General features: G+C 40.4%; 1 protein-coding gene across 1 annotated transcript in view; it reads right to left on the bottom strand.

The window, feature by feature from the left end:
• cep290 (centrosomal protein 290) overlaps window positions 1–13,152 on the bottom strand; it is a 57,017-nt gene extending 43,865 nt beyond the window's left edge. Inside the window, exons 1-13 of the mRNA XM_080737185.1 lie at window positions 13,097–13,152; window positions 10,926–11,003; window positions 10,222–10,291; window positions 10,068–10,114; window positions 8,052–8,195; window positions 7,015–7,068; window positions 5,806–5,826; window positions 4,657–4,803; window positions 3,796–3,978; window positions 2,634–2,723; window positions 2,079–2,201; window positions 1,865–1,885; window positions 870–993 (exon numbers count right to left, since the gene is read on the bottom strand). Of these exons, the coding sequence (XP_080593311.1) occupies window positions 870–993; window positions 1,865–1,885; window positions 2,079–2,201; window positions 2,634–2,723; window positions 3,796–3,978; window positions 4,657–4,803; window positions 5,806–5,826; window positions 7,015–7,068; window positions 8,052–8,195; window positions 10,068–10,114; window positions 10,222–10,291; window positions 10,926–11,003; window positions 13,097–13,108 (1,114 nt within the window). The 5' untranslated portion in view covers window positions 13,109–13,152. The remainder of the gene's footprint in view (window positions 1–869; window positions 994–1,864; window positions 1,886–2,078; window positions 2,202–2,633; window positions 2,724–3,795; window positions 3,979–4,656; window positions 4,804–5,805; window positions 5,827–7,014; window positions 7,069–8,051; window positions 8,196–10,067; window positions 10,115–10,221; window positions 10,292–10,925; window positions 11,004–13,096) is intronic.
• Between the last annotated feature and the right edge of the window lie 2,175 nt (window positions 13,153–15,327).

Below are 15,327 nucleotides of genomic sequence, written 5' to 3'. Positions count from 1 at the left end.
GCCGAAACATGTTGCTGATACTCACATACTGTAGTCCAATAAATACTTAACTGCCAGAGAGAGTTATTTTATCAAGTGTTCCATCACATAACAATGATGTTACACCGGTGTTTATCATTGGGGCCCTTGCAGGGTTTAATCAGGCTTTAGCGAGCAGTCCTATGAGGCCCTGGGGGCTTCAGACAGACAGTCTGCAGACCCAAGGCACGGACACGGCCGACTCCCTAGGGTATGAGGTAACGGCGTTCTGAGGACTCCCTTGGGGGATGAGGTAGTGACTTGAGGCCTGGTTGGACCTGCAGGTAGTCAGGTACCTTCCAGAGAACCGGACGAGACTGGTTATACAGTATGGGTAATTCCATAGGAATGTCCCTGTGGTCAGATAAGGGAATGATGGATGGGGACGTCTGATAGAAGCAACGAGACAATATTTTCGGGTGATGAGATGACATCAAAAACATCACTGACCAATGATAATGCATTACATATGGTCAACACATAACAATAACCAATAATATGACAACTAGGAAAGGTCAACTCCTAGTATAAAAAGTGATGTCTGAAGGAAAGTTGGGAGTAGGAAAGTTGCGGAGAGGAGCCTTTTAGACTTTACTGGAGCTATGCGCTTGCACCTTGCAAACCTGCTGTATTTCTACTGATCTGCAATAAAGCGGATCTTTTACAATCTCATACTCAACGTCTCTTGAGATTTATTATACACCATATACGACAAAACCAGACCCAAGGAAGGAAGCCCACAACACCCTTTCCAACCTGCCACGTATTGCCTATTAAAATGTATATACAGTATGTGGATAAGCGTCTGGCAACGCGAGGCAAGGGGACCCTAGGAACTCCCTACCACTCACCTCTGTCCCTCTTAATGGGCTTCTTCAGCTCTTCCAGGAGCATTGTGTTCTTGTCCATGTCCTCTGTGTGCTGCTCCACCTTTTCACTTAGCATCTTGATTTGATCATCCCTCTCCTGGACTGCCTGTAGGTAGAAACAGATACAACGCTTTAGGGATATTCAAACTTCTGAACCGGTGGGCCACATTACAAAAATGTCAAGGGGCCGCGGGCCAGTTGATAAAATGACATTACTTGATAACTTCTCTTTTATTTGCTTTATTTCCACATAACTTAAGACAAGTGTTATTTTATGGCTTGTAATTCCGTTTATATTCTGTCAATGACACAATTTGTAATCAAAGTAATTTCAAAGTAATTTCAAAGCTGAGCACATCTCTCTTTCAATTGCTTCACAATGTTATTCATGACTTGGCCCACATTCAACACAAATGGCTTTTTACAGAAAATAAACTTGTGAAAACAGATTTAGTTATGGCTAAGGAAAATAAAATCAAAAAATACTTAAATTAGATTCCCAGACTTTTTAGCTACCAAATGGCAAATTATGGAGTTGTTAAGTAGAGCTACAGTAGGCCTACATCTCTCTTGAATTTAATTTGCAGGCATACAATTGGTCAGGCAGAGCCAATGGTAAAAAAAGAAGAAGAAATAAAGAAATCGGCGAAAATCAGAGATTTCAATGGCTGCTTTCAAGATGTTTTGGCCATTATCTCTGGAACGGAAGGTCAAATCTGCTCAGTTTAAAGCTTGTTGGATGCGTGACTTCGAGGACTTTGGTGGGCCATTCAAAATTGCGCCGCGGGCCGGGAATGGCCCGCAGGCCGGAGTTTGAGTATCACTGCTCTACGTGATCGGTCACCACCTCATGTTAGAATGACCAAGAATCGTATATAGATAATAACGGGAGCGTGTGAAGCAAAAGAAGTGGGAGCGGGTGAAATGGCTAAAAAACACAGCAAACAAAAGGTGTGTGTTGGACAGAGGAAACTTACAGCACAGAGTTCATAAATGACCTGGAGTCACATGGCGCAGATGGTTGAGGACAGAAGAAAGGAGAAGGTGATGAAAGGGCACAGCATATGAAGAGAAAAAGAGCAGGAAAAGGTTGACAGACAAAAATTCACACTGCTGGCCCCAAAGACAGACAACACACACCATAAACATGTCTGCGTGAACACGCATGCACGCACGCACACACACACACACCTGCTGCAGAGCAATAATCATGCTTTTGTCTGAGTCCATTTGGGCTGAGCGAAGCTTGTCTTGGAGCTCGCGGACGGTCTGTTGGTAATCCACAATTTCTTCATCTTTAGCAGCAAATAGCGTCTGCAGGTGTAAAGTGTAAAGACAATAATAAAAAAAAACATCACCGCCTCACTTTGTCCTTGTATCCAGAGCTATACCATAACGACAGATCATTATTATCTAAAAGATCATGAAGACAAATTAAGGCAAACTATCATTCTATCAGATCAGAGTGCAGATATTCCAGGATCCTTAAAGCCATGATGCCCAACTTTTGCCAGACTCCTTTAGGGCTGCAACAGGCACGCACGCAGGCACAAACGTGCACGCACACACAAACATGCACACGCACGCAGGCACACACACACACACACACACACACACACACTAAATCGACTATTTAACCACTTATAGCTTAAGCTCTGCCATTCTCTCCTGAATGCAGATATCTGTGAAGCTATGATGCCCAGTGAAAGAACTGTGAAAGAAAGTGTGTTTTGAAATAATATCTACCTTCCACTCCTCCACCTTGGTGTTGACCAAGACCATGACCTGGTCATCTTCCTCTGACCTGCTGTGGATCTGCTCTGATAACTCTCTGACCTGCAGATGGAACACACACTTATGATACGTACGTGCACGCGTGCAGGCACTCACACTCACACAATGGCACAGATGTTTCACTGATGCTTCGGGGCAGGACACTTCGTGACTCTGCACTGTGTGCACACATGCACCTTCAAGGCACTCAGACATACACAGTTGTCACATTATGCTCAAACAGATGGCTAAATAAAAAACACACATTGTTGGCCACAAGTCAAGGACACACAACACTCACCAGTCCCATAAACAAACACACGCACACACGCATGTGCGCACGTGCTTTAGAAGTGTCCACAAGGGGTACAATTAAACCTGGCATGACAAAGTGACACTGTGTAATCCCTTCAAAATACAGTCTATGTTCAAGTAAGCATGTGTAAGCACTAAGCAGACAAACTGCTGATTGGGCAAAGGTTACCACTAGGGATGGGTATCGTTCACCTTTGAATCGATACAATACCTTTTTCGATACCTGGGAATCGATACGATACCCTTTTCAATACCATTTTCGATACTTTTTATTTATTATTATTATAATTATTATTTGCCTTTTTCTATGGGCTATTTTAGACACCAAAATAGGTTATTAAGCCAGTTATTCAGCCATTTTCATGTCAAGTACGCCTAGTAGTAGTAGAGTAGTTGATGTGACTACTATTACTGTTATGGCTGCTATTGTATAATTCTATTGTTTGTCTACAATAGAATATACACATAATAATAAACATTATAAGCTATTGTCGGCTATTTTCCACAGTAAAGAGTGTAGCCTACTAAAGCAGTCATTAAACTCTCAGTAGCCCAACTGTTACAGATGCGACCGGCCAGGGGTGCGTTCAAGAGTATCGAAACAAGGTATCGTTCGTTTTTACGTGAACCGATACTCGAGTATCGACGTCATGCGATCGATACCATTAAAAGTATCGCAGACGATACCCATCCCTAGTTACCAGAAACCACAAACTGACTCAGCGTTTACCACATGGTTAAAGAGTAAGATCAATCTCTGGACAAGATGGACCATTCACGATGGGGCCTTTTTTGCATTACTTTTATTTCTTCTTCAAACCTGTAGCTTTGCTTGGTCCCTTTCTTTCCTGAGCTGATCCATGATGGAGTCGGTCTGTTGCACCACGATCTTCATCTTGTTGTACTCGTCTGTCATCCTGTCCATGTCCACCACCGACTCCTCCAGGTTCTGTCGCATCTGTTCGTTCTGTGTCTTCAGCTCGAGGATTTCGTCCTCAGCACGCTGTCGGACACGGAAACGTACGGTGACATGACTTTGATATGAACTTGGCTAATGTTACAGAATCTGGCAGTGTGCTCAGTGTATCGATATGTGCCAGTTGATTATGGCTAGTCTAGTACCGTTAAGCCCGTATCAGAGTCGGGTCCGCGGTGGATAGCAGTGCCGTGTAGTCTTTTTGAGCGTTAACGTTGTAGTTTTATGACTCAAAAAGACTACACGGCACTACACCGCGGTGGAAGGCTATCCACCGCGGACCCGACTCTGATACGGGCTTTAGAGTACATCATCCTCACCACATATGATCACATACACTGTTACTATATAGTACAGTATGTCTACTGTCTGGTCTGGTTCACTGTCTGTAGGTTCTGCAATGTGACATTTTACTAATGGCAGTCATGTTATGTTCATGTCGGTGTTGTGGCGGTGTGTGTTGTTATTGCTTGGTTTTGTTGAGTGTCTTCACTCCATTTTTAGCACACGTTGTTCTTTTCTGTTTTTGTTTTTGATTGGATTGGTGCACTTCCAAACATTGTTTATAAATCCTCTATAAATAAGGCATATTAATATGTATTATTATTATTATGTACCGTGTTGGAAGCTCTGTGCTAAACTGTTCGAGTTGATTTGAGGCAAATCCCATTTCCAGTATGTAGCCACTAGTGAGAGACGGCCTACCTGCAAGTCCTCCATGCACTGGTACAGTTCACGGTTGGCTGAGATGAGCCTTCGTTGGGTCTCACTACTCTCATCCCTGGCGGACAGGGGCTCCTTCTGGGCCAGCTCTCTGTGGTAGAAGTCAACATCCTGCTGTAGCTGCTCATTCTGTGCCGGCCGCAGAAGGACAGAGGGAAGTTAGAGGAGAGGGACTGAAGTTGAACCCAGCTAGCATCTATGACTGCACCACTTGTCTAGGCCAGTGGTTCAAAAACCTTTTTTTTTTATTTAGCCCCATCACTCTGAGAGTGTACAAATGGAACCATTTGTACATTCTCAGAGTTACATACCTGTAAAGGTACATTTGAAAGTCCCTCTATGGCAGTGGTTCTCAACCTTTTCAGGCCACAACCCCAAAAATAATCCTATTTTAACTGGGGACCCCTCCACCCTGACGAGCACTTAGAGTTGAGGCATTACATTTTGTATAACACGGTTGGACACCCCCAAAATAATTTGGGGACCCCCCTGGGGGTTGAGAACAACTGCTCTATGGAACCCTGACGGACCATTAACTCCACTTTGAGAACCACTGGTCTAGACGCTCGTGTGCTAAAACTGTCTTCATGATAATTATGGACCCAACATTGATATTTGGTAGGTCTTGACATTGTCATGTTTTCTTAAAACTTTCTAAAAAGTATTTAAAATGTTAAATGTTAAAATGGCAGCATAACACACACAAAGAGGAGATGATTAGTTGATTATTGGGATATGTTTTGAACAGACAAAGAAGGTAACATTGGCTTTGCCTCACTCACTGTCTCCTCTGAAACACACCAAAAATACGTATATTTAAATTCCAATTGTGGAATGCCGATAATTAAACAAAGTATCCTTTTTTGCGATTAAAAACATATGACAGTGGGTTTTAATGTTTTTGAATGGCATCTTTGACCTCAGTCAGACAGTCAAACAAACACAAAGAAGCAGCAACTAGATGGTGCTTCACAACACATCTCTAAAATATGTCTGAAGGTCCACACAATCATCAGTCTACCCCGTCTCAATTACAACTACCGGTAATTCTACTACAGTTCAAATACTACCTGATGTAGACTTACTTCAGAAATCAATACTTCTAAACTCACTGCACTGACTGCCTCTTACCTTTTTCTTAAGCTTTTTATTCTACATCGACAGAACAGAAAGAGATGAAAGGAAAAGATTAATATGGACAGCACAAAGAATGACAGAACACTGTAGGGAAATGTTACTGTGACAGTAGCTACAGTGTCAGTACAATGAAGGAAGGCACAGTCACAGTGACGGTACAGCACATCACCCAAAGACAGCACAGATCTAATGAGATCTAATGACAGAGTATCTGCAGGTGGTATCAAACAAAGAAAGGAATAGGAGAGCACACCAGCAGTGAGGAGGTGCTGACCACGGGGGATACAACAAATGTAGAAAAGAACAGGAGGTTGGACAACTTACAGCCACGATGCAATAATCGTATTTTATTTATAAATCATCAACATTTCGACATCAAGGGCTCTATTATGATCCAGGTCTTATGCCTTATGCCTTAACTTCTTTGCCTTTTTTTTTTTTTTTTTTACTATATATACATATTTTTTTTAAATATTTCAAATAGCTGATCTGCAAGCTCACAACATGCAGATGTAGATCAGCATTTGAAGTATTTAAAAATGTTTTTCAAAATAGTAAAAAAAAAGGCAAAGAGGTTAAGGCATAAGGCATAAGACCTGGATCATAATAGAGCCCCGAGTCTTCATCAGGGTATGGAGTGTCTTTGCAGGTATCAGAAAACTTAATTAAATATATATATATCTTTCCAATGTATTTAAGACCTTTATGCCACTTTGAGTTCTAACTCGTTACATCAGTACATTTAAAGCATGGCTCAAACCAAACAAACAAGTTTGTCACATGATTTCAGAGCCCAAATGTAGTCTTTGTGATGAGATCAGTCCACATCCAACAGTTTAGGTTGTGTAGATACAGCTGGTGGCCACATCAATATATGTGAATCAACCCAAAAGAAAAAAGTAAACAATGACTGTTTACATTTTTTTTGGTTGATTAACTTCCAACCCTTTCTTGTTGCGGTCTACAGCTGTATCTTCACAACTTGATTAAATCCACCCCACAGACAGAAATCCCACAAGCGCTAAAAAACATTCCTGCAATATTTAGCCGTACAATCACTTCGCCTTTTGGAATACATATGCTAATTTCTTTTCTGAATTGATTTATTACCTTTTCATAATACTTTTGACAACCTGCAGACACCATGTCATGGTTTAAGAAAGATTTATGAATTGTATGATGTATTTTCACAGGGAAACAAACCTCTCTTTTTAGCTTCCTGACTTCATCTTCGGCCTCCTCCGCTCGCACAACCAACTGAGAGAACACAATGGAAATAGACCAGAGTTAGTAAAAACCTGTAGGTAGAAATGACTAAGTCTGGAAGTTTAAGGACACACACTGTACGGACAATACGTGACATAAAGATGGAGTTTACTGTAAATAGATATATTTTTTATTTGCATGTTATAAACGTCACAGATTTAAGCCTTGTTCAGTCAGCCAGGGTACTTACACCTTTCCTTCTTGGTTTATTCTGTTTTATTATATCTTAAATTGCTGATGAGTTTCTTTGGCCACTGAAATGACCAGATTACCAATCCCCCAGGGATTAATAAAGGTTTAAATGATCTTGTTACACAGGGACATTTGTAATTATTGGGATGTCTAATACCATTAAAATAACCACGTGTTACCATTACCATATGAGTCAAATCACTTTACCTAGAATTGCATATGGAAATATCTTGGTTTTATAATTAACTGTAGTAAACTTGAGGAGGTCATCAAAAGAATGCAAAACATTTGGGGGTCAAATCAAATTCATAACTTGAAATGTTTTTAGGAGAGTCATTTGATTCCACTAAGGATGCAACCATTGATTATCTTCTAAACAATTATTCTATCAATTACTATTTTGATTAATCAAATAATCTAAATCGACTGTTGCACAACAGTGTTTTGCAAAATTAGTGAAAAAGGACGATCTACAAGCTCACAATGTATCACATCATGACACGTTGTGAGCTTGTAGACTGGCTATGTTCCCTTATTTTTGAGCATTTGGGAAACCCTACTGTATAATGACATACCCAAAATCGGGATTGATTATTAAATTCGATTCAATTGACTAGTTCAATTCAATTGACTAGTTCAATTCAACTGACTAGTTCAATTCTATATACTAGTTCAATTTGATTGACTAGTTCAATGAACTGTTGCACCCCTATATGCTGCCATCAGTGCATGTGGAATACCATGGAACGGAGAGTTAAAGGATGGGTAACAAGGGGTCATACCTCCTCACTGGTCTTCTTCTCTTTACTCATTTCCCTCTTCAGCTGAGAGTATTCCTTTTCCCTTTGCTCCAGTTGGCTCTCGAGCTGCCGAAGTTCATCACGCATGAAGCGAGTGTCTCTCCCGGTGCCTGTGCGCTGAGCCATCTGGACCGGAAGCAAGGCAAATAAACAACACAACCACCATAAGAAAAACTCTCAGTCGCCCTTCAAGCCCCTCTGTTTACAACACTAGCTCGTGCATGCATTCGTAATTGATGAGGTTCAGGAGATAAAAGCCCCATTCTTCTATGGAGTGGAAACTAATTTCATATTAGAAGATTCTGTGGGAAGAATAGAAATAGGGAAAAAAAAGAAAAGTTGCAACTACAACAAATGGCTGTGTGCGTAGAAGGAATTAGCCTTAATCTTCTTAAGTACACCCAATCTCCTTTGCAGCTGGAGATTCATTCCACCATTGGCTCAAAGCACTGACACCAGACAGAGAGCGACGTGAGCTGTAGTCTGTAACCTACTGTCCAAGTTGAATAGCGCAGTGGTTCTTAAACTGTGGGCCGCGGCCCACTGCTGGGCCGTGAAGATATTGCACGTGGGCCCCCAATTAATTGACGAAACACAAAGATTTGAATGATAATATAACACTAGTATTTTAACAAATGTATGTTAGAAAAAGATTTCATGGTATTTTGTCTTTACAACAAAAAGGTATTGTGATACCAATAAACAGGAACTTTGTGTTAGTTCCACAGGTCCGAACACAAATAAACATGATCTGAAAAATGCCCGCCCAGCTTAACTCATTGAGTGCCAATCCCGAACTAGTTCGGCTTTATTATCGTATCGCAGAGTGCCGATCCCGAACAAGTTCGGCTTTAAAAAAAAGAAAAAGAAAAAAAAGAAAAAAAAAATTGAAACATTTTTTTTTGATTTTTTTTTTTTTTTTTTTGGACCCCATCAAATCTAGTGAACATGATTTCAATCGCGATTTTGCATGTTCCACCCCCATACAACCCCATCTAACATACAGGGCAGCCATGTTTGTTTACATAACATGTAAAACATAATGGCGATTATCTCAAGAATGCCTGAACGGATTTCCAATCGGATTTTTTTGTTTGAAAGCTGTGAACAAAATGCACAAATCCACTCCAATGCAATCCAGGATTGCATTGGATTTTTTAGAGCTCATTCTTCTCTGTTTTTTTCCCATGCATGAGGTGTGCAAGGTTTAATCATGGCTAAGTTGACGAAAATAAGGCTTCTAAAATGCTTGGTAGCCAATAGCTAACTTCAAGCTAACTTCATCCTCTTCCTGGACATGCACAAAGGAAAGTGTTCAGGCAAGTCATGGCTGCAGGGCTTCTGCATATACCAGCATATCTCTATGGGATTTTCTATGGCCACTGGGCGCCCTCTAGTGGTGAAAGGGGTGGCACTAAATGAGTTAACACATTCACCGCCACTGACGTCATGAGACTTAATTTAACATGCAACAGCCATTGGCGTCTATAGTCTAATTTCTGTGTTTTCAGTGATTACGCTAGAGGGCGCTCTTCGCCAACGTAAGAATGGTGCTAGGTTGCTACGAGACGGATACACCTGGAAAATTACAGAATCCCCCAAAAATCACCTCCGTCTCGCTCAATGTTATCGGATTTAGAAAGATCCATATATCTGATTCTTTTTCCAGATTGCTTTTTTGGTCAAAGCAAGCTTTTTTCTATGGACCCTAACTAAAGAACGAATGATCGTAAAATCTTGAAAGTGTTCACAACCCACCCTTGTTCTGACCACTTAACCCGACAGCCATTAAGCTTAATTTATCCAAAACCCAGTACAATAAATCCATTGGAAATGTGCGGTGGGACTGGGAACCCATAGTGGCGACAGCTACCAGGTTGGCCAGAAAAATACGTCATCTATGTAGCACTCTATTGGTCAAGGTTAATTGGTCAGTTGCTGATATTGTATTTCAGTTATTGTTGTATCAGAGAATGGAGAGAGCAGGCTGAGTGTTACCTCCACTTCTTGTTGTAGCTTTGACACCTTGGTGCGCAATTCATTTTCTGCAAAGAAGATACAAACATATTTTGTCTGCAGCTGACTTGAAAAAAACAAACAAATAAATAGATTATGTATAGTTTGGTTAAGTAAAAGATTTCTCTCCACTAACCAGTTTGCGCTTGCTCTAAGCCTGTTTTATCAAGGAAATCATAGGCTAGGGCAACTTCCCGATCCTTCTTCTAAGAGAGAGAGAAAAGGAGAGGGGATGAGGGGTGAAATTATCGGGAGGCTCTCTCCATTCCGACATGTCGCCACTCCGAAATTGACTTCTTATTGTCGAAGTGGCGACACTCCCATGGGGGTTCGGTTTAGGGTTAGAGATAGGGTTAGTGTCGGAATGGAGACATGTCGGAAAGGAGACATGTCGGAGTGGAGAGATGCACTCGAAATTATCATGCATTACTATCACCATGTACAGAATGTATATTTGAATATATGATCCAAGCAGATTGTGAACATGTGGATGTTTGTTTCTTAATTATTGACGAGAAGAAAAGCCCTTGATTTTCTTTAAAATAATGAAACATGGATCTCCTTTCATAAACATTTGTTGTAGCTCATGACCTTCAGTGAAGATGTATTTCACATAACTTCATTTGATGTGGAAAATTAGAAAAATGTATTGGCCTTGACTATAATTAAAACAGATTGGCGGACATATTGAATTTATTTAACAACATAAGATCAGTGAAGTCTGTAAATATGTTTTGACTGATTGCAAAGATTGAAGGGGGAAAAATAACATTGGAAACAAAATCAATGTAACCTGCAGCTTTGACCCTTAATTATCCCCTTTAGAATCAGATACACCACCTTCAGCAGGGCCTGAGTAACTCTGAAGAGTTGGATCATTTGCTCGGAGGATTTGTCATTCAGCTCCCGTTCTTCTGCCTGCAAAGAACTCATCGTTAACTGTGAAAATGGGGTGAACTTACTTTGGTCTTATTTCACTTGAGATAAACACAATGAAGTAAATGTTCTATTTAGTTTATATGCCAGGAGCCCTAGTTAATATGATTGTAGAGGGATAAAGTGCATCATGCAGAACAATCTCATTAGGAGAGTGTTGATAAATGCAGTTGTTTGAGAGAAACGAACAGCAGTGCATATCATGCATTTCATATACACACTGTACACAGCCATAGAACAGACAATGCCCTTTCATGGAGGGATTCATCTCAGCAGCATTCTAATTTGTAGAGCTCTGTGTGTAAGTAAGTACTGTATGTAGGTCCATGTAGCACATAGCCATAGGTTCTTTAACGTGATTTGGCTTGATGTCCAAGTACAACCCCTGGACATGACAATAGTATGTCTTTCTATCTGCAGAGTGTTTGTTTCAGAATAATTCACCATAGACATGTTATGAGCTACTTTCTGTCAAGTAATTCAGTTCAGGTGATTATTTTTTCTAAGTATTGGAATTTGGAAGCGCTCGTTGGAAATCGCTCAGCGGTCTTGTGTACCACCTGGTTCTAAATGTCACATAATGCAGGATGCAGCAGGACGCGGGGAAATTGATGTTATCCTAGATAAAGTACTATGTTCTATCCGTCTGTCTGTTATATGAGATACTTAAAGTGTGGGTCTTCTGGAAATAAGCCGTAGAGCTTTCTAGGATCTCCTTTTGGTTGACCTTGTACCAGTGATTTGTGCTGTCATGAAACTGTACTTTTTTCTATTGCGAACTAATTCTTCAATCAATCAATCAATCAATCAATCAAAACGTTGTGTTATTGAAGACAAGCGCTCAGCAACTTAGAAAAAGATACATGTCTGCTCGGATTTATTGACAGAAAGTAACTCATAACATGTCTACGGTGGATATTTTTTTTAAACAAATACCTTGCAGATCGAAAGAGGATAATTCAAGTTTTCCATAGAGCCACAAGTGAGTTTGACAATACAATCAGATAGCAAAGAAACATTTTGATGCATTGAATCCCTATGGAAGTTGCAACCCTAGATTCACCAGATTAAAAGTGTTCTAGTGTTGCAATTTGCGGCTACTCTTGATGCTGAGTGCCAAGTAGGGGGGCAGCCGAGGCACTGGGTAGTTTTAGTACCATTTAACGACTCGGACAGGGATTGATCCCCAACCTCCCAATGTCAGGGTGGACGTTCTAACCACAAGGCCACTGTACTGGTGGTACCTGCACCGATCTCAATGCACCTGTCAGTTTGTCTGTCCGGTATGTGCATTGAAGAACTTTACATGTGTTTAGTTGCATACAGAGCATGTGGTCAGTATTTATGTTGTGGAAACTTTTAGATATTTAATACGAAAAACATGCTATTCGATGGCTGTGTGTACAGTAGACCTATATGGATGGAATACATTAAATGTATAGTTTGTGCATGTATTGTTAACTGAATATCAGTAATTATAGGGCAAGTAAATGGTACTTGTTCTTCTGCTATACCACCAAAATGTGGAACGCCTTATGAAGGCCATAAAGGAGTGTGGATCCATAGCATCCTTTAAAATCGCCCTGAAAAACCACTTACAGGCGGCAGCCGTTCGCAACTGGTAAAAACAAACCTAGCCCAGCCCTACCCTTCCCTGACCATTCTTTGTATACTTACTGTTTGTATAGACTTACTTTTTAGTTTATTCTTTCTTTTTTTCCTGACTATATCTACTGCATAGTACTGTGTTCTATTTGTCTGTCATTCAGTGTTATATGAGATACTTAAATGGTTTCCTGTGGAAATAAGCTTAGTCTTTTCTAGGATATCCTTTTAGTTGACCTTGTACCAGTGAACTGTACCGTCATGAAACTGTACCTTTTCATATGCAAACTTCTAATAAAGTCTTCAATCAATCAATCAATCAATCAATCAATCAATACAACATGTCAGCTGGCACGAAATGGCTGTGATGAAAGTGAGTAGAATTGGACAGACACCTTAAAGAATATTTGATTTTGACACCCCAGCCCTTGGCCGCATGCACATTAAGGTTTAGTGTAGTAAGGTTATACCATCAGGAGCATATCGAAGAGGGGGTCTGCTTGGTTTTCTTCACTGTCAGGCAGGGTCGCTGGGTCTGCTCCCATCACTGTGTTCCAATCGAGAACTGCAGGCATCCTGGCAATGTCTGATGTTTACAGGGAGCTGAATAAGATAGTTAGTTGTCTGGCAAGATGATCAGCTCCAACATGGTAGGCTATATCTATCGATTCCATACTACACTGTTTACATTAGCGTCAATGGCTAACCTTTGTTTCTGATTTAAAGTATTAACTTCGCAAAGCCATAGCCTTTTATTTTCCTTTCAAGTGCTGATCGAGGGATCTAATGCAAATGATACTTTAAGCTGGAAGGGCACTTTAATATCTAACCTTGTTTTATCCTCTAAAATTACAAAAGAAAAACATGCTAAATCGATAGAACTTGGCACTGTGGTGGCTGCTAGGATACCGTTGACAACAATCGTAAAGCGTGTTTGTAGCACTTTCTGGCTGTCGTGAAAACCTAACGATCGATTGTGTCGTGAATCCAAGCGATTATTTCGATTATCAGTGATATTTTTTACCCCGTGCAGTTTAGTCTCTGGGCCAGCAGACGAGTTAAATCATTTTAAATATGTACGCAAAATGTGACATTGTTAAAATGGTAATAATATTTTTTAATATATATTTTTATTATAATTATGATAATGCTGATTTATGGGCAGTCCCCGATTTTGATATGATATGATATGATACTGATACGATTATTATCGTTGCTCGTAAACTTGAATGCAGTGGTTGAAAAAGTACTCTAATTTTTTACTCAAGTAAAAGTCCGGTATTCTTAAATTTACTTGAGTATAAAGTACAAAAGCATTGGCAAAAATAAAAGTACTCATTTGCAGAATGTTGCCATGGCATTGGTGAGCTTAGATCTGCTGTTTCCTATTAAAGCTCACAATGCGATGCATCAAGAAGAAGTAAAAGTATTATTTGGAAATTGGAAATACTCAAATAAAGTACAGTACCACTACCACCACGTCTTTAAATTCGTCTTGAATGACAGTTCAGTTCAGTTCAGTTCCACAGTAGAGATGGGATTTATGGTTCTTTGAAGTGAAACGGATCTCTGGGATTCCGTTCCTTTCAAAGAGACGTTCAAAAGAATGTCTCATTTTAGTATAGTTCCTTGTAGATTTCGATTTATCACAAATCACTTCAACCTTCAACATTTCGGCCATACATTTCGCCGGCCATTTGAAAATAGCCGATCTACGTCGTAGATTCCGAGCTCACAATGTGAGCTTGCAGATCTGCTATTTTCAAATGATTTTTCTAAATTGTATTCATTGGAAAACTTCTAATTGTGGTATTTCCACATTGCAGTATTGATACTTTACAACAGGGGTCTTCAACAGGGGGTCCGGGACCCATAGGGGGTCCTCTGAGTTACGTTACCACAGGAGGTCCTCCAAATCTTTGTGTGATAGAAGCTTTTTTCCTCCTTTTTTATATTAATCACTTGAACCCTATAGTGTCCATATTCTGAGAACTTTAGCCAAAAATAGCAGATCTACAAGCTCACAACGCCTCGCGCGAAAGGTCAAGTTTGTTAAGTATTGACGGTTCATGTGGTTAAATATCTGAAAACACAATTTTACATGAATCCAAAATACTGATGATCGTGCTGTCAATCAAACAATGAAACTATATGGAATCTATGAAAAGGTTGTGGGGGTCCCTGCTTCATCTCTCTCTCAAATAAGGGGTCCCTGGCCTGAAAACGTTGAAGACCCCTGCTTTACAAAGAAAACGTTTTTGAGCGGTGGTCACAACGCTCCTATACGTGGCCGTGTGTGTGTGTGTGTGTGGGTATGTCTGTCTGTCTGCGTGTCTGTCTGTCTGTAGCCTACAGTACCTTTTTTGACCACACATGTTAAGGGAGGGGCGCTGTTGTTCAGGCCAGACCAGACCAGAGACACACACACACACACACACACACACACACACAATGGATGGATACCAGTGGCGGCCTGAGTGACATGCATTTTATTATTAATATTTTGTTTAATATTGTTTTAATATTTTTTATTATATATATATATATATATACAGGTATATATTTGTTTTGCTGTTGTGCAGCCTCCACGACCACCGCTCAGTTCATACGGGTGTGATTTTTTTTCCCCCCACCGCTGTTCATTAGGAAGGAACGGTTCCCTACTGCGAACCGGATCCCATCGTTCATTTCAAAGAGCCGT

This window comes from Nannobrachium achirus, assembly GCF_963921795.1.
Source record: "Nannobrachium achirus genome assembly, chromosome: 11".
In the NCBI taxonomy this organism is placed as follows: domain Eukaryota; kingdom Metazoa; phylum Chordata; class Actinopteri; order Myctophiformes; family Myctophidae; genus Nannobrachium; species Nannobrachium achirus.
Note: the sequence above shows the minus strand (reverse complement) of the source record. Positions and strands in the feature narration are given on the sequence as shown.